Genomic DNA, 26,024 nt, shown 5'->3' with positions numbered 1-26,024 from the left:
TCTTGAACCGTAGAAATCTCTGATGATTGGGCTGGATTCCTATGTGCAAGTACGCTTCAGACGGATCCACAGACGCCAAGAACTCCTCCCCCCCCCCCCCCCTGCACACTGCTGCAATGACCAAGCGGAGAGTTTCCATCCGAAAACAAGGAACCTTGAGAGCCACAGTCACTTTTTTTCAAATCCAGAACTGGACGAAAAGTCCCTTCCTTCTTTGGAACCAAGAAATAAATGGAATAACATCCCGTCCTTCGTTTCTCTAAGGGATAGGAACAATGGGTTCCCAACATCTGTAGATGGTCGAGGGTCTGATGTACCACCCCTTTCCCTTTTCCATGGAAGCGCAAGAGAAGACCATGATCAGGTCCCTTACTGGACAAGCAAATTCTAAAGCATAACCTTGCTTTATCAGGCTTAAGACCCACTGGTCCATAGTGATTTCTGCCCACTCCTCATAAAACAGAGTTAACAGACCCCCTATAACTGGGACAGACTGTAGGTTTTGCACCTCTACCTTCTGCTGGAGATAGAGAAATACTGAGGGACTGCAGGTGGCACACAAAAATAAAAGGAGAGAAAACCACACTCTGCAGACAATCAGTACATATACACAGGCACTCCCTGTATATGAGGAATTAAAATGTTTTTGAATGCTTTGTGTTATCCCTCCTGATGCAGCCTTTGGGTGAAACACAGAGTCCGTGTCAGAGGATCATTCTAATGATCGTATTTTGAATATACTAGACAGTGGAATTGTCGAAATAAAGAACTAATTGTCTTCTGAAAGTGATTTTGGACCTTTTATTTTCTCCACACTCACTCACTCCTTCATGTTCTGACACTAGGTTATTATGGCAGTGTCAGTAAACCTTTCTCTGTCTCCATCTGCTGGGAGGCAAAACCCAGGAGTCTGGACTCATCTGGGTATGTACAGGAAACAGCAGAGTAACAAAGTTACATAGGCACAAAAACTATGTAAGCCCACTGTTCATTCTAAAGTTATAAAACAGAATGACAACAGCAGTTTCTAAAGCTATAGAAAGCTTTAAGGGCTGTGTATACAACTATAAAAGTTAACAGCAACAAATGTTCTCACTACTCTTAAGACATTTTGTATTCTATGTTACTGATGCCTTAAATTATATTTGTTGCTTGACCTTCCTGTCACCTGCCTGCTCTTCTCCCTGACAGTTCACGAAATTAATTTTTCACACTTGGACATTTTACATGGAATCTGACACCCTGAAGATTGTTACTGCTGGGAAAGCTGAACTAAGAGCTTGGTATTTTAACTAAACAGAAGCTAAACTGAGTGGCAGCAGAGTTCAAAGAACTTGATGTCATATGGAATGTCACAGTGGTGTGATATGCTCTATACCACGGATCCATATGGGGGTCCCTCTTCAGTCTTTATACAGAATTAGAATAAACCAAAAAATAGGAGACGACAATGTAGGGTGGCGGGTAGGTTTTGTGAGGACTAACATCTTGCTGTCTTCGGAGAACACCCGTTACAGGAAAGCAACTCTGCTTTCTCAGAGGACAAGCAGGATGGTGGTCCTCAACAAGAGTGAATCCCTACAGGCTATCCCCCAACGAAAAAAGGGACCAACAGACATCCAAACTAGGTGCCAATGGGCACAACGACAATGGTGCTGTTGGCAGCAGAGGGAGAGACAGCCTGACCCCAAACAATGGACCCTAGGTGGGAGAGAGTTGGTTTCTACATAATCAAACAGACTCCAAAGGACAGATCGGCCAAACCTACTAACGCATCGGCCATCCCTATCCAAGCAATAGTGAGATGTGAACGTGAGGCGAGAACATCATGTTGCAGCCTTGCAGATCTCCTCCAAGGGGATTGCTCGCAAGTGGACCACCGACACTGCCATGGCTCGGACGGAATGAGTCTTGACATGGACCTCAAGATGTAGTCCTGCCTGTGCGTTTATTTATTTAAAAACTTTTCTATACCGTCAAGTGAAATCACCATCACAATGTTTTACAAAAAGGCACAAAAGGAATTTTAAAGGTTAATTGGCATAGATTACAAGTTATATATGTGCCATCATGGTACGGTAACGTATTTTAATAATAGAGCTATGTGATAATTAAATCTAAAATGTTGGTTGAAAAACTGCTGAACGGTTCAATTCTAATGTTAATATGTATTTGGAGATGTTTAAGGAAAAACTGATTGCTTGGTGCTTACTTAGTTTTCACTTGTTTTCCTTCTTCTCTTTGTCATTATAGAAAGCTTGTTTGAAAAGCCATGTTTTAAGGCTAGTTTTAAATAGCGTCAGGTTACTTTGCAATCTAAGATCAAGTGGGCATGGAGTTCCACAGAACAGATCCAGCCAGACAGGAGATGCAAATCTGCTAACCAATTCTATAATCTCTGTTTGGCAATGGCAATGCCCAACCTATTTCTATCAAAAGAAACAAAAAATTGGGTGGACTGTCTATGGGCTTCTGTCTGCTCCAGATAGAAGGCTAAGGCTCTCTTACAGTCCAAACTATGCAATGCTTGTTCCCTTGGTGCAAATGGGGCTGGGGAAAGAATGTTGGCAGGACAATAGACTGGTTAAGATGGAAATCTGTCACCACCTTAGGCAGGAACTTAAGATGTATATGCAGGAAAAACTTAGTATAAGGTGGATAAGTCACTAAGTCTGGAGCTTGCTGACCCTGTGTGCTGACTTTCCAGGTCAGGTACTTCAGGTCACAGGAGCACAGCGGCTCAAAAGAAGATTTCATCAGCTGAGTTAACACCATATTGAAGTCCCAAGACACAGCTGGAGGCATTAGGGGAGGCTTCAATTGAAGCAGGCCCCACATGAAGCGTACAACTATAGGCTGTACAGAGAGTTGGCATATCATCTACATCATGGTGGTATGTGCCAACAGCACTCAGATGAAGCCAAATGGAATTGGCTTTCAAGTCACCATCTGACAGGTATAGAAGGTAATCAAGCAGTTTTTGTGGGGAGCAGGAAAAAGGATTTAAGGCCTTCTGCTTGCACCACACAGAAAACCTCCTCCACTTCAGTCCATAGGACTTTCTAGTGGAAGGCTTTCTAGAAGGACTTAAGACTCATCCACAGATTGAGTGGTTACAGAATTAACCTCTCAACATCCAGGCTGTGAGCGACAGGTTGGAATGCCATCAACCGCAACCTGCCTCGATCCTGTGTGATGAGATCTGGGGAAGTCCCCAGATTGATTGGTTTCTGGATGGACAACTCCTGAAGGAATGGAAACCAGACCTGTTTTGGCCAGTGAGAGGCTATCACATCATAGTCCCTTTGTCTTTGCAAAGCTTCAAGAGAATCTTCACTACCAGTGGAGCCTGAGGATATGTGTACAGAAGACCCTTGCCCCAATGTTGGGCGAGGGCATCAGATGCTGGTTTCCTGTAGAGGAAGCAGAACTGAGGAACCTTCCTGTTCCAAAGCACTGCAAATAGATCCACATCTGGGCTTTCCCCAGAGGCAGAAAATCCAATTTGCGACCCCTTGGTCCAGAGACCATTCATGGAATCAGAAGGCACAACTCAGTCTATCCGCTAATACATTCTCCTTTTCAGCCAGGTACATGGCCCTGAGTACCATCCTGTGAGAGAGGGCCCAGGACCAGATCTAAACTGCCTTCTGACATAGAAGGTATCAGCCCATACCCTCTCTACTTGCTGACATACCACATTGCTACTTGGTTGCCTGTTTGAATTAGGACAATTTTGTTGGACAGACAATCTATGAAAGCCCATAGCATATACCTGACCACCCAGAACTCCAGAAAGTTGATTTTGCAATGGCATTCTTGGGCAGACCAGAGATCAGATTCCCTGTGTGCTCAAGCCCACCAACATGAGCTACTCAACCCAGGGTGGACGCATTTGTGGTTAGGACAATTTGGATAGGATGACTTTGAAAGGAAATCCCCTGTTCCAAATCTGAAATTACCTGCCACCAGGACGAGTCCCAGAGGGACTGAGTTACTTGGATGTACTCCTGGAGGCTCTGCGTGGCATGATGTCACTGAGACCTCAGGGCCCATTGGGCTGTTCTCATATACATACATACCAAGGGAATGACATGAACTGCTGTGGCCACGTGACCCAACCACCTCAACATGTGCCATTAGAGGCTTCATTGGGGACCTCAGTTGAGTCAACCCTCCAGGGGTTATAAGGCTCCTCATCCCCGTGTCATGGACCGGGAATGGGGCCCCAGGCACTTACCTACATTCAGTGGTGCAAGCACATATGACACTGGACGGGGAGGTCACAGGACTCAGTGGTTGGGCTGGACTAGAGGGTGCTTCCTCCTTGGAGGATTAGAACAAAGAGGGACCTGGTGTATCGCTGTGACAGCACTCCAAGAAATGAGAAAAACTGTGAAAAAAAATTTCCAAAGAGGCCAAAAGATAAGCCAAAACCATGAGGCTCACTAATACGATGCTGCAGCTCCACAGAAATTAAGGGACTGAAGAGGGACCCCGCATGGATGCGTGAGAGGGCATGCTAGATATGCTCAATTGGGCCAAGTCAAAGTTCTAGAAACTTTGACATAGGTTTTCTGTGTCACGGCTCCATCTGATGATTTCACCCATGTGCGAGGACTACCATCCTGCTTGTCCTCGGAGAAGCTTTGAACCCACACAGCTGTGGCGTCACATGCAATTCAAAGGAACAGTTGGGCTCAGAGCAAGGGCACCGCCGCTCCCCTCTTGCCACCGAAAAGCTGCCCGACCCAGACCTCCCACAGTAATTCTATGGGAAGACCTAGATTTTGGTTGAGCCATGGACCCTGTGGCTCACACTTCTCCAGTGCCTATGATCTATGACTACTGAATGCTATACTGTAGGAACTTTACCCTAAAGCTGAATGCTAAGAAATACAGGACATGTCAATGCTATGATGACATCCAACATATTTGAAATGCAATGAAATAGGAAAAGAATCACAATAATTAAGGTGCTGTCTTTGATTACTTGCTTTTAGCATCACTAGTTAAGTTGTGGCTACAATGGGTGCAAAGAGGGTTGAGGAAGCATGGTTAATTGTCTTTGCCAGAGCATGCCCTGTTCACATGCAAATCATCAGGGTTCATAGACTAATTGAGACAATTTGCTCTCCATCTCTCATCCCTATATTAGCAGAGTATTGTATTTCTGCCACAAACGTGAATACATCAGTAAATGTCCCTCCCTATAAGGCAGCATCAGCTTTCCATAGATCCTGAAATACTTCTAACCCCTACAGTCCTCCCCAACCTAGACTCACAGCACAGTACCCCAGATTCAGCAGCATAACCAAGCCAAAGACCTTGCAGAATGTATCCTATGCACATTAGGAATGAGTTGGTCTTTTAAAATGGCATTGTTTCATTTTGTGCAATTTCTCATCCAAAACATAACAAAATGCTGTTTTTCATTTATGTGGTTTTAATACTTTCGAAAACGACAAACAATGCATATTTCTTGGAGTTCTGCAGCACATCAAGTCCTTATGCTATAGAAGATCTACTGGATTCTCATCCCTGTTTTTCATATGGGTCTTATTTAATCTTCAGTTTCCCATGACTATTTCAATATATTGTATCATCGATTTGGCTTCAAGCATGGAAAAATATTTAGAAAACTGGATTCATCCAAACTTTTTAGGAGCCAGGGCAAACTCTTTCCTGTGACCTTTTTTTGTTAATGTGTGGTTTGTTTTTTTTAATTGCTTTTCTACTCAGGATTTTTACCTTTTTGTTTTTAAACTGAACTGAAACCTTCACATTTAAAGAAGTTCAACGTGATGGTGATCTTGCTTTGTAGAAGAGTGCCTTAGACTCAACTGATATATATGTTGAGATACATCAAATTATTATCCATTTATAGCCTCATCCTGAATTTATTTTTCAAAGACTCCAATGATAAAAATCATAAAACTTACATAAGTATAAAGTAAGAAATGGGTAGAGAGCTTTAAGAGCTGACAAAAAGTTCTAGGTATTTACTTTTCACTGAAAGCTAAAAATGTCAAAGGTCTTTCTTTAGAAAGGGCAGTTCCAAAGTCTTTTTGCATGACAGTTCAATTAACTCATCCTGTATGTTACTTAAAATGTTTGCAGTATCCACAGCTGCTTGGTTGAATGGGTTTAGAATCCTCCTGCTTCCATATTGCCACTTCATAGCTGATCTTGAAGTTGGATCAGGTGAATAGTCATCTTCTAGTTTCCTATAATTATCACTGTCATGATAAGATTCACTGAGGAAAATCATTCAGTAGCAAAAATAATTCAACTGGAAAATCCACCCTTCCAGTTTATTATTTTATTTATTTTTTTATATACCGTCGTTCGGTGTAGCCATCACAACGGTTAACAATGCATAACAAACAATTTCTAGCACAAGTAAGTACAGTCCATAATTAAAATGGTAAAAAGAATCAATATCACATTTAATAGAAACAGGTTACATTTAAACATTAAAAGAGAATAAAAAGAATAAATATTAAAAGCACGACTAAAGAGTTAAAAATATCATGGAATGATTATATAGAATAGGTAGTAAAGGTTGTTAAGGATCTTGGTATGCCTTCGTGAATAGCCAGGTCTTTATGTCCCTTTTGAATGTTTTAAGACTCGTTTGTAATCATAATTCAGTAGGAAGTGCGTTCCATAATTTTGGGCTTGGAAGCGAGATTGCGCATTCTCGAACTTCTGAGAGTTGTGCGGATCCTACTGATGGGATTGTTAATAGACCTCTGTTAGCTGATCGCAGATTTCGTTGGGGTACGTGAAGTTTGATTGCTGCGTTTAACCAGTCTGCTCTTCATGTATAATTTTATGTAAGATGGTTTGTACTTTGTATTCGATTCTGAATTTTATTGGTAGCCAGTGTAATGATATCAGAACTGGGGTGATGTGCTCATATTTCTTGCCAGTTAAGATTCTAGCTGCTGAGTTTCTGAAGAATTTGTAAGGGACGAATAGTAGAAAAAGGTAGGCCAATTAAGAGCGAGTTGCAATAATCAATATTGGCGCATATGATGTTATAGTACAGTCCTGAAGTCATCAGGGTTTAGAAAGGGTTTTAGTCATCTTAGTGTTAGTAGTTTATCACTAAGATTAGTTTTTGAAAGACAAAATAAGACCATTCATCTTTTGTCATCAGACCACCAAGTATGCCGATCTTGATAATTAGGATTGATTATTGAAGAACTCCAAAAATAATTATTTTTGATTGCAGAAAAAACCCCAAATGTGTTCTCTGTAAACAGCAGGACAAATTTGTCATACATGTGAGTGACACCATCTGATGGCACAGGTGGAAAAGCTCTCAGAGCTCAGAAAACATGAGGTTTTCGGATCATGGGTGTTTCTGCACAGCAGCCACCATGAGTCTCCTTAAGCCTTGTAGCAAGCTAACCTTCATTTCTAAGGGGAGCTATAAGAGATTGTGTGGCTGCTTTGACCTGCTGTCAATGAAAAATCCCTGCTACAGTTGAATAACTGCTTTCTCTGTGGGCAAGCAGGACTTCTAAGTTGATGCATGAAAATATATGACATGTTCTTATATAGTGGTGAACGACATGCAAGCCTTATTTTGAAGAAACTCAGGGTGGGGGAAGCTGTAGGATTTAATTAAATAATCTTTTGAGAATGTCTTCACTAAAACTGCTATCAATACATTCTCTATATAATTGGAACATATTCAATGCACTGCCATTGAGGCCAAATGTAAATGTAAAATTTGTACAGGTATACTTGTACAATAATCACTACATTTATTACATATATGTGATGTGATATATATGCATATTCCTAATATTTGCTCCAAATCAGCTCATATTTAGCTTATCATCTTGCTGCATGATCTACTTTCGGCTCAGCTTCATCTCATGGATGGACAGCCTGACAATCTCCTCTAGAATTTTCTGATATAAAGCAAAATTCACGATTACATCAAAAATAGAAAGAGATCCAGGTCCTTATGCAGTAAAACAGCCCCAACACGACACCTCTGTTACTATGCTGGACAGTTGGGATGAGGTTCTTACTTTGGAAGGCAGTGTTTGGTTTTCGCCAAACAAAATTTGTTACTGTGCTCTTTGGCAAACCTAAGGTGAGCAGCAATGCTCTTTTTAGAAATCAATGTTTTTTTTGTTTGTTTTTAATTAACTATCCTCCCTTGAACACCATTTCCATTCAGTTTTTGCCTTATGGTTAATACATTTACCCTCACATCAGCCACAGTAAAAAAAAAAAAAGGCCTGCAGATCTTTAGATATTAGTTTGGGGTTCTCTGTGACTTCCTGGATGCTTTTCCAGTTTGCTCTTGGGTGATCTTGACAGGACTACAGCTCCTAGGTATAGTCATTGTTTGTTCCATTTGTAGGTTTTGGGGGTTGATGGAGCCTCAAATACTTAGAAATGCTCATGATCATCTGCCTGGACAAAGTTACATCAATTACTCTTTTTTGTAGGTCCTCACATTTCTTTCAATAGTGGCATGATATGTTTCCACTAACTTTTATGGTAATAACAAAAGCTTAGGCAGCATTTTCTCAGCCGTTTCTATTTAAGACACTGCGAATGTCTGGACGGTTTTTGCACTGAAATTCTAGCAGAGACTGTATGCTTCGTTTAAGTCAGTACTGATTTTGTCAAGTAGTAAGTATAAAGAACTTTAAGTATATTTTGTAATTGAGTAAGTATTGATATTTTATATTTTGGTTTAGGTTTAGCCCCGAAGCACTTGTATGTGAAATGCTGGCCAACACTGGCAAGCCACTGTTTCCTTTCACCACAGGCTAAGCTTTTTGCAGCTATTATTCTTTCCAAGTGATTTTCATGGAGCACAGTCTAAAGGATAACTTTTCCAAAATAAGTGTTTTTTAATTAAATATTTAATACCCCAAAAAAGAATACAAATTTGAATAAAATAAGTGTGCAGAGCTGGCGGAAACTTACTCCAACCAACTTAAAACTTACTGCAGCAAAAAGTGGTTCTATCAAGTACTAATCTAAAGGACATGAACACTTATGCGAGCAGCATTTTTCAGTTTTTAATTTTATTTTACAAAAAATGCAGAGTAATAATGAATTGTGACTACTTTAAGAGCATACTGTCTGGAACAATCTGTGTGTCACTTGTAATCCACACAATTCTGCTGACTTTTTTGGCAGAGCCGAATACATTTGCAAGCCACTGTATATATGCTCAATAGCTCCACACTACATTTCACTCTGAGGTCTTTACCTCCTTGATTCAGCTTTGTTGCAGATTATAAAGTTAATAGTGGAGGTTTTTTGTTTGGTTTGGATTTGCATCGACAACCTTCATTTGCCTTTTCTACCTGGATTTTAAAAGCTGCTTTAATGACCTTTCTCCAATTGAGAAACTATTCAGTCCTACTCTGTTTCCTGTCTTTTAGTCAGTTAATCTACATGATGACATGCCTCTAAACTGACTAATTTCCTGAGGTGTATGTTATGGGGGATTTGTCAAACACCTGCAGAAAATTCAAATACACTATATATCAATCATATCACATTTATCCACATTTGTTTATACCTTCAAAAAATCTGAGATTTGAAAGGCAAGACCTCCCTTTGCTGAAACCATGTTGACTCTTCCCCATTAAGACATGTCTATCTATATGGCCAATAATTTCATTTTTAAAAATAGTTTCTACCATTTACCAGGCACTTACATCAGCTCACCAGTCTATAGTTTCTCGGATCTCGACAGAATAGTTTTTAAAAATCTGTGTTACATTGGCCACCCTCTAGTCTTCAGGTACTATGGTTGTTTTTATATATTTATTTAACATTTTTCTATACCGACCTTCATGGTAATAACCATATCAAATCGGTTTACACAGAATAGGGAGGAACTTTAACAATAAATAATAAATAATCATTTAACAGAAGGAGCAAAGTTACAATCAACAAGGAGGATAAACTTGGAAGCATAGGTAGCTGGAAAAAAGAGTAGAAGGAGACAAATAGCTGAGAACATAATAACAATACAGGTTAGAATTTTGTATATTTTGGTGCTTAGGGGTTTCTAATTCCAGAATCTAATTCCAGAATCTGTAACCTATTGTTTTAAACAATAGGTTACAGATTACTAGTAGCAGATTTACAATTTTATATTTGAGTTCTTTCAGTACTCTGGTAAGAATAGCATTCAGTCCTGGTGATTTGTAACTCTTTAGTTTATCAAGCTGATCTACTAATTGCTCTATTATCATAGAGATTTGCTTTAATTGCTTAGAATTAAAATCTTCAAAGGATGTTTCCTGTGTGGGTATGCTCCCAACATCCTCCTAGGTAAAGACCGAGACAAAGAATTCCCTCAGTTATTCTATTTCTTTTATCTTTATTAAAATTTGTTAATCGCCTAAGAAAAGCACTAAGTGATGTACAAAAATAAAACATTCATAAATCAAAACAAAAACTTATAAAGACCACCAATAAAACAAGGGCCTGATTTTAAAAAGCATTTACTCGAGTAAAAACCAGGTTTACTGGAGTAAATTCACTTTACTTGAGTAAGTGGGTTTTTGAAAATTGCTACAATATATGCCATTGATTTGTCTATAGGATTTATTCACATAAGTGCACTTTGAGTAAATGGCTTTTGAAAATTGCTACAATAGTAGTTACATTTACGCATGTAACTCCTTTTGAAAATTACCCCCCAAATGTATAAAGTTAGATACAAAAGGTACATAATCTAAAAAAAAATATATATATATGCTGACCTACATAATTTACAGAGTTTGTTGGGCAAAATAAAAATAAGATTGCTTAAAAAGGAATATCTTTAAGCATGGGTTTAAATGTTTTTACACAATCCCACAATACCTGAATGTAATTTTTACAATACCTTCAGTACCTGAATGCAATCCACTTTGAAATGCTGAAAAGTGGAACATAAATAAATAAATAAAAATAAAAAATAAAAATCCAATTGCCTGATTTCTTCAGATAAGGAGATCCAGAATATTGGAGCAGCAACAGAAAGAGTTGCTTACCTGAACAGGTGTTCTCGGAGAACAGGATGTTAGTCCCCACATATGGGTGACAACAGATGGAGCCCAATGAGGAAAACTTGTGTGTCATAGTTTCTAGAGGCTTTGACTAGGCACATTGAGCATGCCCAGCATGCACTATGCCACACGTCCATGCAGGGTTCCTCTTCAGTCTCGTAACACAGAATTACGATAAAATTAAAAAATAGGAGAAACCAAACTCCGCAGGGTGGTGGGTGGGTTTCGGGAGGCCTAACATCCTGCTGTCCTCGGAGAACACCTATTACAGGTAAGCAACTCTGCTTTCTCCAAAGACAAGCAGGATGATAGTCCTAACACATGGGTAAGTCTCTAGATACAGGTTGCTCCCTAATACAAAAGAGGACCAACAGACATTTAGCCAGGTGTATATGGGCACAACACTGGTGCTATTGGTAACAGAGGGGGAGCCAGCCTGAACCCAAACAGGCTCTCATGAGAGACTTCTAAGAAAACTAAAAAGTCATGGAATAGGAGGCGATGTCCTTTCGTGGATTACAAACTGGTTAAAAGACAGGAAACAGAGAGTAGGATTAAATGGCCAATTTTCTCAGTGGAAAAGGGTAAACAGTGGAGTGCCTCGGGGATCTGTACTTGGACCGGTGCTTTTCAAAATATTTATAAATGATCTGGAAAGGAATAAGACGAGTGAGGTTATCAAATTTGCAGGTGACAAAATTATTCAGAGTAGTTAAATCATAAATGGATTGTGATACTTTGCAGGAGGACCTTGCGAAACTGGAAGGCTGGGCATCCAAATGGCTCACTGCTCCATGGCAAATGAAACTGAAGAGGAACTCCGCATGGATGCGTGGGATAGGGCATGCTCAGTGTGCCTAGTCAAACTTTGACATAAGCTTTCTGCATCAGGCTCCATTTGATGATGTCATCCATGTGTGAGGACTACCATCCTGCTTGTTCTCAGAGAAAGAGAGCTCCCTGAGCACCCCCTTTTATTCCTCAGCCATCAAGCAGCCCGATTGACTCCCTCACAGGCTTCTTGCTTTGAATCTAATTCAAAAAGATTTTATTAGTAGTTTTTGTCTGCCTGGCAAACTTCAAATTCTCTCTTGGCCTATCTTGCCTATTTTCTTCATTTTGATCTGCTTTCCATTGTTTGGATGATGCCCTTTTGGCTTTATCTGCCTCTTTCACCTCATCATTAAACCATTCTGTCAGTTATTTAGCCTTCCTTTCACCATTTTAATGTATGAAATACTATCTTAGAAACTCAGATAAAATGTATTTGTAAACAATGTTGAGACCTCATGCAAACCTAACTTTTACAACTGCTTTTAGGATTTTTTTCTAATTTCCTCTATCAGGCTTCCTTTTTAGAGTTATGTTACTGCAGAAGTTTTACCTAATGCCTTCCCCTCCAGAGGTTATGTCAAATTTGATTTCATTATGATCACTATTGCTAAGCAGTCCCCATCTCCGTAACCCCCTTGGCATCAGGGTTTTCAGTCCACAAAGGGTTAGATCTAAAATAGCTCCCCATCTCATTGGTTCTAGTATCAAATAGTCATTTATGGCATGTCCCAAAGAAACATTGACCCAATGAATAACACGGTAATTGAAATCTCCTCTTATTACATTGCCAAATTTATTTGCCTTTCTAGTTTCAGCTAACATTTCAGTGTTTTTTTCATCTTGGCCAGGCTGTTGGCAGTATATACTTACTGTATATATATACAGTATATACTATCCATAAGGGTTCCACAGTGCCTTTTGTTTCCTGCAGGACTTATTCTGGCTCGATCTACACTTTCCTTTACAAAAACTGCCACCCCTCAATCAAGCTGATCTGGATTGTCACACTGATATAATTTATACCCTGGCATCAGTGTCTCATAAGAACATAAGAATTGTCATACTGGGTCAGACTGAAGGTCCATCAAGCCCAGTATCCTGTTTCCAACAGTAGCCAATCCAGGTCACATGTACCTGGTAAGATCCAAAACAGATCCCATGCCTCTATCGCGCAGCGATAAGTAGTGGCTATTCTTGAAATCTAGTTGGTTAATAGTTTATGGACTTCTTGTCCAGGAACTTGTCCAAACCTTTTTTTTTTTTTTTAATCTATGCTACCTGCCTTAACCACATCCTCTGGCAATGAATTCCAGAGCTTACTGAGTGAAATAATTTTTTATTTTTATTTTTTTTTAATTCTTTATTTATTGCTTTTACAATTTTACAATAAACTAAACATATTCTGAAAACATTATCTTTGACAGATCTTATCTGCAAACAAAAAAAAAAAAAGGAACAACCAATTATTTGTTTTAAATGTACTACTTACTAACTTCATGGAGTGTCCCCTTGTATTTTTTGAAAGAGTAAATAACCAATTTACATTTATCTATTCTATTCCACTCATGATTTTTATAAACCTCTATCATATCCTGCCTCAGCTGTCTTTTCTCCAAGCTGAACAGCCCTAACCTCTTTAGCCTTTCCTCATAGGGGAGCAGTTCTATCCCCTTTATCATTTTAGTTGCCCTTCTTTGTACTTTTTCCAAGCAATTATATCTATCTTTTTTGAGATGCAGAGACCAGAACTGTCAATAGGAGCGATACAGAGACATTATGACATTCTCCATTTTATTTTCCATTCTTTTCCTAATAATTCCTAACATTGTTTGCTTTTTTGGTCACACCATACACTGGGCTGAGAATTTCAAAGTATTGTACCTATGATGCCCAGATCCTTTTCATAGGTTGTAACCTCTAATATGGAACCTAACATCATTTAACTATGGTGTGGGATACTTTTCCCCGGTCTCATCATTTATCCTCCTTCCATCATGTCTCTGAGATGCCTATTATTTCTATATCCTCTGCCATCATGTTCCTATAATGCCATACAATCTAACTCTCCAATCTTACTTTTCAGACTTCTAACATTTGTAGACATTAAAAAATATATTTGCATTTCTATTTATATTCACTACCTACTTTTTAGAAGATTCAGTTTAGATTCATTCACATCTATGTACTCTATATTTACATCCACCTGGGCAGTAATGAGGGTAGTTAAAAAAAAAAAAAAAAAGTTTACCTCCCCCTGTATATATAGTATACCAGACAGCAAGAGAAGGGGCCAAACCTGGCAGTCATCCAAATTCTGTAAGGTGTGGTGCAAATCTGGTTTAATGTTATTTAACAAAAAGCACAGGAATCGAAAGAATAGTTAGCAGTACATACTTTTCATCCATGCGGCTGCGCATCTTCTTGAGTTTCTGCATGATGCTGCTGGTTTCACTGCCAGAAATTGAGATAGGGGAGGGGCTTCGTGTCTCCAGGTCCGTTGGGATTGGGCTAGAAGCATCACACTGCTTGTTATCAGCCTCACTGTGAATCTCCTATAAACAGCACACTTTGGTTTTAAGTTGTCAAGGTACAAGATGAAACAAAAACCTTCAGCATCCAGAAAATGAAACAATTTGACAAAATACTTGCCCTAAATTGTGTGTTTCTTTTATTTGATATTCTTTAATGCATGCCATTATTTCTTGTTTAATACGTGTCTTGGAATGCCAATATTCTTTATTTTAATTATTACCCCTCACTTCCCCAAAGAGATTAACACCTCACCAATTTGCACTCTTCTGCAGATTTGAGTTTCTCTTGTAATTTCATGGTGGTCTGGTGGATTCGCTCAATCTCCTCCTGCTGCTTCAGGATCAGTTGCCTCTCTTTCCGAGCTGCCTTGTTAGCATCCTGAAGACGCTTGATTTCGGCCTTAGAGAAAAAGGAAGGGCAGACACATTCCATTTACAAATTATTACTGCTAATTTTCTAATTAGATCTAAAACAACTTTCTACCACTGGCAGATTTACCTCAAGAAATGTTTATTGTCCATCCTTTCCTTATTAGAATGCCTGTGAATTTCTTCAACTGAAAGAAACCTTCCAAAAATATGTACTTCTACTACCCATTTCTTACAAAAGCGCTTTCAAGTGAGCCCTTCTTCCTCAGTTGCTAAATATATTCTCTGGCTTTTCAGAACTGGTCATACCAAGCTGTGGCACACCAAATTCTCTAGCATCACTATTTAACTGTAACACTGGTTAAGACTGGGGCTGCTTGAAATGAGAATGCTATAGGTCTGCTATTCCATTTATTCTAAAAGGTTTAAATTCAAAACACACTTCCAAACTGCAAGTTGAATGGAGAACAACTTCCTGTAACATCACAAGGCCAGTAAGTTAGCAGCCACACCATTTAGAACTCTAACCACCACAATCAATTCCAGGTGCACAACCCAATGACTAACCCTGTTGCTGCACTCTGAGACCGTCAATTATAGGAGAAAACTTGCCTCTCTCCTGTCTGTGTCTCTGGCACCATGGTTTCACTGAAAGTGGTTGAAAGAATCTCCCACATTTCTCCAAAGAAAGCAATTGCCAAAGAGGGGCTCCAGTGCTACCACACAGAGTATAGTCACCTCAGAGGAACTCCAGCACCATAACCCATCTGTGAAGCATAGCTGCCAAAGAGGAGCTCCTCCTCTACCATTCATCAATTAGTGCAGGCAGAGAGGAACTCATGTTCAGCTATGTACCTACAGAATGCAGTCACTATAAGAAGGGCCCCTGCTCAACTTGCTATCCGTGAAGGACAGCCACCAAAAGAAGTGGTCCACCTTCAACAACCTCCTGTCCAATGCAATCGCCAAAGAGAAACTCCAGTTCTACCAGCTATACACAGAGCATAACTACCAAAGAGGTCGTCATGCTGAACATCCACATGCAGATTACAATGTGGAGCCTCCAGTACACACACACACACACACACACGTGAAGTGTAATCAAATCAAGAGCTCCAGTTTCTCTATCTACCTACAGAGCACTGCCATACTATAAGGGATGGCAATATGCTATACGGAAGGTAGTGTCTCCCTGTCACAAATCTGAAATACAGAGATGTCTGTATAAGAGTATATGCATCTCTGGGTCCAGACAGCATAGCCAATCCCCTTTTAATAGAAATAGAATCAAGGAGCATAGGGAAATCTCCATCATCTCTCTCCTAAGGAATTTGTTCAAGGCTACCAAAATTAGTGAGGTTCTTTCCCCAGCATCTGGCCATCTAGGACTCTGTGATCTTGCTGGACAGTACCCAACCAACAAACTTGCTGGTACAGACATGGTTGGTTTATGGAGGTGGCAGCCTGTCACTTTCAACCCAGCTACCCCATGGCCTGCAATATAACTAATTTGTGCTTCTTCTCTCCCTCTTTCCCACTCTATCTCATGACACTTTATTCTGAAAATTTTTTTTAATAGACAATGTCTCCTCCTTGTAATTTACAGAAGTCTAATAAATATTTGTCTATTATAATCCCCTTTCTTTTCTCTTTCCACTATTAAATTTTGAGTTCTAATGTGCAGGGCTAATGTTACCTACTCTGTATTTTTTTTTTTTTAATTTAAACTTTATTACATTTTTTCAATGACTTGCATCATGGAACAGGAAAATATGTAAATCAACATAATAAACTATAAAGAAATAATTTTCAATCTTTTCTGTTGTTACATATACCATAATTGGGGGAGACTGAGGAAAACACTATCATTAATCACAGAAAAGAAAGGAAAAATAAAATAAGGAGAGAGGAGTATAGGATTTTTTTTTTACTGACCATCATCCTTTAACACCTCAGTTTGGCTTTTATCTGATAGAAATGTTTCTAAATGAGTTGGATCTGTAAAGCAAAATCTTTTACCTCTATAATTTATACAACATAAACATGGAAATTTCAGGAAAAATGTGGCTCCAATTGCAAGAACTGGATTTTTCAAGGACAAAAAGTACTTTCTTCTTACCCGAGTGGCCCTCACCACATCTGGGAATATATGTACTTTGTGCCCACAAAACATCATATCTTTAGATCTAAAGAACATTTTAAATAATTTCTCTTTATCTTGTTCAGCTATATAGGAAATAAAAAGTTGCTCTTATTTATTACATCCAGCGACTCCTCAAGGAAAGTCGACACTCCCAGAGTGGATGGGGCCTCCCCATTCTCATTTTGCCCTCCAGTGACACTGGTTGGCTTTTTTGTCAAATAATAAATCTTTGATATTCTGGGGATATCCCTCATCCAGATATAATAAAAACTTTTAGAAATTTTTTAAACATCTCCCATGGAGATAGCAACCGCGTTATAGAAAAATGTATTATTCTCATATTCTTAGATCTTAAAAGATTCTCTATTTGTTCAATTTCTTTATGCATCATTTTACTATCCCTTATAAACACATTCTCTGAAGATTGGATTAATTGTATCTTATTTGTTAAAGCCAACAAATCTTTCTCCTGTTTCTCTACTTTCTTCACTTGTTTATCATACTTCTGTTAGTATTAATAGCTGTCACAAGTGATTCATTCATCTTAATTATATTATTGTCCAACTTAGAAATCATTCTACCTAGATCAGCTAATGTGACATTGTCCGGAATAACCATCGGGCTAATGCCACCTTCTAAAGAAACTGGGAGCCTTAATTGTAGTTCACTAGTACCAGATACGATAACCTTATCTGTCCCATGGGATATGGTTTGTTGATTCAAACCTATATCCCTCTGAGCGGCTCCTACCAGTTCTCGAGATGTTTCAATAGATGTTACTGCTGTCGGCTGTAGTGGGGAAGTTGGTCCTTCGCCAGAACTAAGGTATGTCAATGACACACCTCCTGAACTGTCCTCTTGTGGCGTCTCCAACACTCTGATGACGTGCTGGTCCATCGGGCTGATGCGATGTTGCTGCACTGGAGAGGAGGTGGTGAATTTCACCTTCTGTTTCTTACCCATAAGGAAATGCAATTTTCAAAACAGATTTTCTCGCCGGCTTCCGGCCTTCGCTGGCCTAAGCCGGACCAAGCCGCGCGCCCCTTCGGAGCGCACAGCTTAGGCAGCACGGCGGCAGCGGGGCACCACCCGTCTGCAGGTTTTAAAGTCAGTGGGGGCATCCTTGTCTGACGTCACTCAACAGCGACTCAGACCTCTCCTGCCGCGATCTTTATGTCGGGCTGTCCGGCTGCTGGCGATCACAGGGAGGGCGAACACCTCCTCCCTTCTCCTTCACGCGCTCCCCGTTCAATGCCGCCCTTCTGCAGGTTTTAAAGTCAGTGGGGGCGTCCTTGTCTGACGTCACTTGACGGCGACTCAGACCTCTCCTGCCACGATCTTTATCTCGGGCTGTCCGGCTGCTGGCGATTACAGGGAGGGCAAACACCTCCTCCCTGCTCCTTCACATGCTCCCCCCTGCTCTGTATTTTAATGTGATCAAATATTCAAACACAACAACTTAGCTGGATAAGTCCAAACTTATCTTGCTAAATGGCTCTGAATATTGATGAGGAAACAGGGTTAAGTGTCTTACTGAAGTCTAGATAAACCACATCTCCAGCCTCCCTGATTCACTCTTTTGTCACCTCAAATAAATCAAATCAAATTTGTTTGACAAAATCTTTCCTATATATAGTCATAATCTAGGGTCCTATAATCTTGAAAGCCATTCCAGACCCCATTTGAACCTTAATTCACCACTAACTGAGGCCCAGAATTTTTCTTAAGAGGGTAATTAATAACTGTCCCTCAACATGGTAATTCAATAACTGCAAACTCCATAACTTGGTTCACACCATTAATTGGTAAATTTATTCTCCCTGTTAAATTCCTATCTCCTTTTCACTGCTCCAAGTTGTGTAATTCCCTTGTTTTATTGTAACTGCAATCTTTTTTGAGCACCTGTTAAAGTTTCTTATTATTTGTTATCTTCCTTCACCTCTTGTTAATTGTAAACCGGCATGATGCGATTCTCATCGCGAATGCCGGTATAGAAAAACTCAAAATAAATAAATAAATAAATCTTGCTTCAGAGTATGGCACTAGTAGTGTTTCCATAGCTTTTCCCACTACTGAAGTCAGACTGACAAATGTGTAATTATCTCCTTTTGTTCTCACTTTTGTGAAATGGGATTGCTCAGTCTCTCTGAATTAGCTGTTCCCAAAGTCAAACTGAAAAGAACAGTAAAAGATGCTTCCAATACTTGCTTGAGCTCTCTGTACTCTAAGATACACTCCATTAGGTTTTACTGATTTGAGTGCATACTTAAAATAATTTGCCCTTTATAAATAAGTAAATGCTCCATCTAATCTGCCCAGCAAGCCCTCTGTTATGAGTAGTAGTGACTACTGCTCTATTAGTTAAAATTTGTAACCTATCATTAAAATCATCCATTGTACCTGAAGACTGGCCAATATAACTCCAATATTTAAAAAGGGCTCCAGGGGCGATCCGGGTAACTATAGACCAGTGAGCCTGACTTCAGTGCCGGGAAAAATAGTGGAAACTATTCTCAAGACTAATCGGAGAAAATTCTTTTTCACTCAACACACAATAAAGCTCTGGAATTTGTTGCCAGAGGATGTGGTTAGTGCAGTTAGTGTAGCTGGGTTCACAAAAGGTTTGGATAATTTCTTGGAGGAGAAGTCCATTAACGGCTATTAATCAAGTTTACTTACAGACCGATACAGTAAAGCGCGGCTGCGATTACCCCGTTTCTAACCCGCTTTGTACCCGCAATTTGGCCGCGATTCACTATCCCTTTTAACCCATCCTTACCGCTTCTTTAAATCAACGGGTAACCCTTTCCGCCCGCAGCATGTATATGATATGTAAACGATCCAATTAGCTATTCCCTCCCATACAGTAACGAGCGCCCCGACTATCGCCTTTTTAACCTGTTTAGCTGCGTCTATAACCTGTTAAATTACCGCCTACCCTTACCCCTACGTTAGAGGGTAGGCGGTAAAGTTTGCCCGTGAAATTTCATGGGCAAACTTTCCCCCAGCCCCCGCTCACCTGCCCTGGCCGCGTCCATGGGTGCCGGTCTCCCGTACGGGCCCGTGCTGGCAGGGACATTGACTCACAAATGTCCCTTCACTTTCTCTTTCAGCATTCTTTCTCCCGCTTCAGCAGCCCGGGGCGGATTGGGCGCTCTCTGCAAGGCGGCTTCCAGCAGCCCCCACCGGCGAAGATGCATGAACGCATGCCTATACTTCCAATTTGGGCGCTCAAGGCACCTTCGCTGGCTTGAGCGCCCAAATGGGACGTACAGGTGGTGCGAGCTCATCATGCCAAAAAAATTGCACCAGCAGGCAACTGGAAGATTGCCAGAGCGGCGGAGCCAGGGCCTGAGCGCCCGGATGGACCTCCAGGGTCACGGCGTTCGCTCATGCGCCTTCGCTGCTTGAGCGCCCAAATTGGACGTGCGTTTATGCACCTTCGCCGGCGGGGGCTGCTGGAAGCCACCTTGCGGGTCTGCCCCCGGGAGGCAGGGGAGAGAAGACTGGGGCTGCTGGAAGCATGCAGTAAGTTTACTTTAGTTACAATTTCTATTTTCTTAATAACATGTCGAGTCGATTTTCGCCCTGTGCCTTGCTTCGGGAGGGGAGAGAGAGGACTGGCAATCCTCGATGCCCGAGCGTAGGAGAACCATCCACTTCCTGGTACCCGTCATTTCAAATGACATTTGAAATGACAGGTACCAGCGCACCAATTTTACTGTGTAGGCGCTGTATAGCCGGTGAGCCGGTCTTAGGGCAGGGGGAGCGGCTGGACCACCAGCTTGCAACCCTAGGAGCCAGGAATGGAGCGAACCTAAAGAAAACACCTACCTGAGAATAAAAAACCTATTCTCAAGGCCTGGTACAGATGCAAGCTGTAAGACAGGCAAACTTAACCTATCACTGTTCTGTGAAACTAAATTTTTTTTTTTTTTAAACTTGATCCATTCAAACGAAAATAATTACTGTGAAAAGAAAGGGAAAGAAAAAATGTATCTCCTAACTTTCCCTGAAAAGTTTTTCAATTTAGGTGGGAACCACAGGTTCAACAGCCTTCATCTGCTGGAGACAGAAGAATACTGAAGGGACGCAGAGGGTGCCTCTGGGTAATAGCGAGCGCCTCACAAGTTTACTTCTATCTCCATCTGCTGGAATGGGGACATAACCCACGGTCTGGACTGATCCAGGTATGTACAGGGAAACCTGGAAGGTTACCAGGGAGTAACACTGGACAGGCTCCCTCGTAACCACAAACGCGCAAGGGAGAGTGCAATTTTCGACTATTCTTGGGGCTGGCGCCAGGCAGAGCAGCACCATCCCTTGTCCAGGAATGGAAACGAGGGACACCCCTCGAAGGGGTGCACAGTGGGGCATCCAGAGGGGAACCTTTTTTTCTTTAAATAAACTTTCCACAGACAAAACTGGCGACCAAAATGATAAAGGGAATGGAACAGCTCCCCTATGAGGAAAGACTAAAGAGGTTAGGACTTTTCAGTTTGGAGAAGAGACGACTGAGGAAGGATATGATAGAGGTGTTTAAAATCATGAGAGGTCTAGAACGGGTAGATGTGAATCGGTTTTTTACTCTTTCGGATAATAGAAAGACTAGAGGGTACTCCATGAAGTTAGCATGTGGCACATTTAAAACTAATCGGAGAAAGTTCTTTTTCACTCAACGCACAATTAAACTCTGGAATTTGTTGCCAGAAGATGTGGTTAGTGCAGTTAGTATAGCTGTGTTTGAAAAAGGATTGGATAAGTTCTTGGAGGAGAAGTCCATTACCTGCTATTAATTAAGTTGACTTAGATAATAACCACCGCTATTACTAGCAACGGTAACATGGAATAGACAGTTTTTGGGTACTTGCCAGGTTCTTATGGCCTGGATTGGCCACTGTTGGAAACAGGATGCTGGGCTTGATGGACCCTTGGTCTGACCCAGTATGGCATGTTCTTAAGAAAGAAAGGCAGAGAGAGTAGAAGGAAGAAAGCAGTACTAGACAGAGAAGAGGACTATGCAGCAGGGCTGAGCCCAAGGTCTCCTTACCCTACCAGATTTCTTCTGCTGCTACTCGGAGGGCTAGGGCCGCAGCCTTCACCTCACTCCTGTCCTATTTTTGCTTGTCTCTTGAGATTGTTTCTCAGATATTCAACTGAAGGAGGGAGCTGCTGCTTTCACCACAGGAGGTCAAACTGGCCTATTCATTCCAGGTAGGCCAAGATCCACAAGCATGGATGCATGTTTATCACGTGCTGGAAACAGAGAAAAACTGGCTGGCTGGTGCCTGAGCAGAGCTATATGAGGGCAACATCAGCAAGTCTTTGTTCTCCGTCTCCATCTGCTGGTTGCACAACCCACTGGTGTGGACTGGCTTGCCTGGATGAAGAGGAAGATACATTTTATAATGTACTGTCTTAAAGGTTAGGGACTTTATATGAGGTCAATGAAATCACAAATCTATACATTTCATCACCCTTTACAATATTTCAGAGGGCATTTCCTGTTAGCTGTCTTTTTATAAGGTAAGCTTATCTACCTGTTCCTGCTGCAGTTTAAGCAACAATCCACGCTGTCGTTTCCGGAGGGGAGGCATTTTATCATCTTCTCCTTTGTCTCGTAGACGCCTGAATGAAGAAGAGAGAGATAAAGAAAAAAACATATCAAGAATGAGAAAAGAAAACAAAAAGAATGAATTACATTTCTAAACCAGAGAATCTATGGAATGTGGTCAAGAGGCGGAAAATATAAGGACTCACAGCATGGTTTGTGACAGCCAGACTTACAGAACTTCCAGTAATCAACTTGCTAATCAAATATATTATATAGACCCAATGAAATCACCTTGCAAATATGTATCAAGGCCACTAGAATGTAATATATTCCCATAAAGTTATGAAGCAAATCAACTGTCAAAACATGACAGACTAAGATTTAAAGAGAGAGTTAGCATTGGTGGTATAATGGGGAGCATGGCCACCTTCCAAAAGGGAAAGAGTTATGTTCGATGTTTTGTACTGTTTTAATGTTACTCTGTTATCCGCTTAGTATGATTTTACTACTATAAGCAGACTATAAATATTTTTAAATAAATAAAATAAGATAAGTTATAATTGCTTCTAGGACTGCAAAACGACTAGTTACTTTTACAAAGTTACATACTATTGAAACAGAGAGAATGCTGGTGGAGATGTATACATTTGAGGTTGACTGCTCATACACTTGGGCATGAAGAAATAGATTTAATTACTTTTTCTGATGTTCAAGCCAGGCCAGTTCAGCCTTGGTTTTCTCTTTCAGTGCTTTCTGGCGCAGTCGCAGCAGAGATGACTGATGAGCTGCCCGCATCTCTTCTTCCTTCATGTACTGACGCACCATTTCCATAGTGAATTTGGAGAAACTATCCTGACCACCTGAGAATGGCATACTCAGCTCCTACAGAAATAAAAAAAACTGACTATAAATCAACTCCCACACAGAAAGAGCAGAGTTCTGCTGTATTGTAAACAGATCAGACTTTTTGTTTGCACCACTATAGAGCATTGTAAAATGATTCTGCCGTATACAAAACTAAACACATTCAACTTATTTTTATTGATTATTTAACTAAAGCTAGCAGGGCACAATCACCACAGCAGAGATTAATTTATTGTCCATTTTCACTGCATATTTATTTTTGAATTTCAACAGGCAGTACACAGCAGATTACTGCATTCATTAGCATATAGACAATGAAACAAAGGTTTGGTGCTTGTACAACTTAATAACTGCTTACATTACTTAAAGTCATGTACTTACAAATGTTTTGACAGGCTCAAATTTTAAAACTAACATGTACTACCAATATTCACGTTTTCTTATAGACATTTATGAAGTATAACAAATACTTGCAGCTTCAAAATGAAAACGTCTAGAAAGGAGAAATTTAGTCTTACCTAATTTCCTTTCCTTGAGTCCTGCCAGACTAATACAGACAAGCTGGTTTAGGCTCTCCAACCAGAAGTTGGAGACAGAGCAGATTTGCTAATGTCATCGTATATAAAGTCCCATAAATCTACCAGTATTCTTTTAACAAACAGAAATAAAAGTCCCCCTACAACTTCAAACCTTAGGGCTTCCAGGCAACCAAAAACATTGAACCCTCAAAATATGGGAAACCAAACAAGGAGGCTATATACTCTATTTTAAACTCCTGACAAACTGGAGAGGGGGGTTGATTTCTGGAGAAAAGGAGCATCAGTGAGCAGTTTGGGAGGATCCTGGATTGGTCTGGCAAGACTCAAGGAAAGGAAATTAGTAGGTAAGGCTAAATAATTTCTTCCTCTTCATTTGGCCAGATCAGTCAAGTGGGGCATACTAAGGCCATCCCTAAACTGGGTGGGAAACTTGTCAATCCTACTTTGAAGACTCCCCCACCAAATGTAGCACCTTGCCTGTTATTCACATCAGATGGTAATGCTTCCATGCAAAGACGGGAAACTAATTGCTTGGTAAATCTCCAACAGAGAAACCAAACAGAACTCTGCCTATAACAAAGCTTGCAACCTAGATGAATGTGCTCTCAGTCCTCTAGGTAAAAGCACACCCTTAGCAATGTACAAAGAATCAATCGACTTTTTGATCCATCTGGCAATAGAAGGTTCAACATCACTTCCCCCTTCTGATGACCACTGAAATGGACAAAGAAATGTTCAGATTTCAATAAGGAAGTAGTCACCTTCAGATGCCTCATGACTCTGAATATCCAAATGATGGAGCTCTCTGCAACCTTCCTTAGAAGGTACTTTCTTAAAGGGACAGAACCATCCCCTGAATGAGATGAAACAGACACCAAATTAGGAAGGAAGGACAGAGCCATAAGGATCCAATTCTTCATCTGAATTCCTCAGGAAGGGTTACAAACCAGAAGGGGCCTATAATTCCAAAATACGTCTTGCTGAATAAATAACCACCAGAAAAACTACAAGATCAGACCCTTAACTGTCCTGAGTAACTCAAAGTGGAAACAGACTAAGATCTTAGGACAATCACTGGAGGGATAAAATTAAGTAAATCTAATGCAGTAATATATAACTTAAAAAAGGGAGACCATAATAAAATAAGAAAATTAGAAAAAAACTAAAAATAGCAGCTGCAAAGATTAAAAGATTGCATGAAGCATGGATTAAACAAATCATTTTGGAAGTCCAGATAAAATGAATTCTATGTATTAAAAAAGTGGAAGGAAGACCAAACAACTGTCAGCATGATTTAATGGTGCGGTGAAAGGAGGAAAATACATTATTTTGTGAAGCTCATACAGACCCATTTCTTTCATTAATATTGACCTTAAAAGTTTGGCAAAGATTCTAAAACCCTGAAGAAGATGGAATTAGGTGCTAATTTTCTTACTTGGATTAGGAAATTGTATAATAGACTACGGCTTGCGTCAAGGTTAATGGGGTATATTCCAGTTACTTTACAATAGGCAGAGGGACTAGAAAGGGGTGCTGTCTTTTGTGCTTGCACTGGAACCCTTTGCGGAAAAGATCAGGTAAAATTCAGGGCTTCAAGGGATTTCTGTAGGGGAGGTCAATTATAAGATATCTATGTTTGCTAATGACCTTATGTTCACCTTGACTGATCCTGAGGCATCGCTACTTGTTTTGTTGGTTGAATTAAGGTTTGAAAGGGTTTCCGGATTCAAGGTAAATCCGAAATTTTGAATATCAATATAATTGGGGACAGAGTGGATCAGCTGACAGAGCAATTTCCCTTTAGATAGATTAAAGAATGGGTGATATATTTGGGTATTTGTATTGGAGCTTTACCTGATCAATTCTTCTGGTTGAACTATGAAGGCCTACTGAAGGAGCTCTCTCAAGACCTAGAGAAATGGGATGGGTACAACTTTTCCTGGTTGGGAACAATAGCAGCCGTCAAGATGAACTTATTACCTTGGCTGTGCTATTTCTTTCAAACACTGCCAATACTTGTTTTGGACATAATAAAGGTTTTGCAGAAAAAAGATATTTTGTTTTATATGGAAGCGCTGATCTCCTCAGTTAGCACAAGGGGTACTTTATCAACCTAAAATTAGGGGGGCAGGGTGTTGG

At 40.3% G+C, this 26,024-nt stretch overlaps 1 protein-coding gene across 5 annotated transcripts in view; it reads right to left on the bottom strand.

The window, feature by feature from the left end:
* CEP350 (centrosomal protein 350) overlaps positions 1 to 26,024 on the bottom strand; it is a 358,722-nt gene that overhangs the window by 101,257 nt on the left and 231,441 nt on the right. For all 5 annotated transcript variants that reach the window (XM_029617504.1, XM_029617506.1, XM_029617505.1 and 2 more), the window contains 4 exons: positions 23,180 to 23,364; positions 22,469 to 22,556; positions 14,670 to 14,816; positions 14,280 to 14,437 (listed from right to left, as the gene is read on the bottom strand). In XM_029617504.1, coding sequence (XP_029473364.1) covers positions 14,280 to 14,437; positions 14,670 to 14,816; positions 22,469 to 22,556; positions 23,180 to 23,364 — 578 coding nt within the window. The remainder of the gene's footprint in view (positions 1 to 14,279; positions 14,438 to 14,669; positions 14,817 to 22,468; positions 22,557 to 23,179; positions 23,365 to 26,024) is intronic.

This window comes from Rhinatrema bivittatum, chromosome 10 (genome assembly GCF_901001135.1).
Source record: "Rhinatrema bivittatum chromosome 10, aRhiBiv1.1, whole genome shotgun sequence".
Lineage (NCBI taxonomy): Eukaryota > Metazoa > Chordata > Amphibia > Gymnophiona > Rhinatrematidae > Rhinatrema > Rhinatrema bivittatum.
Note: the sequence above shows the minus strand (reverse complement) of the source record. Positions and strands in the feature narration are given on the sequence as shown.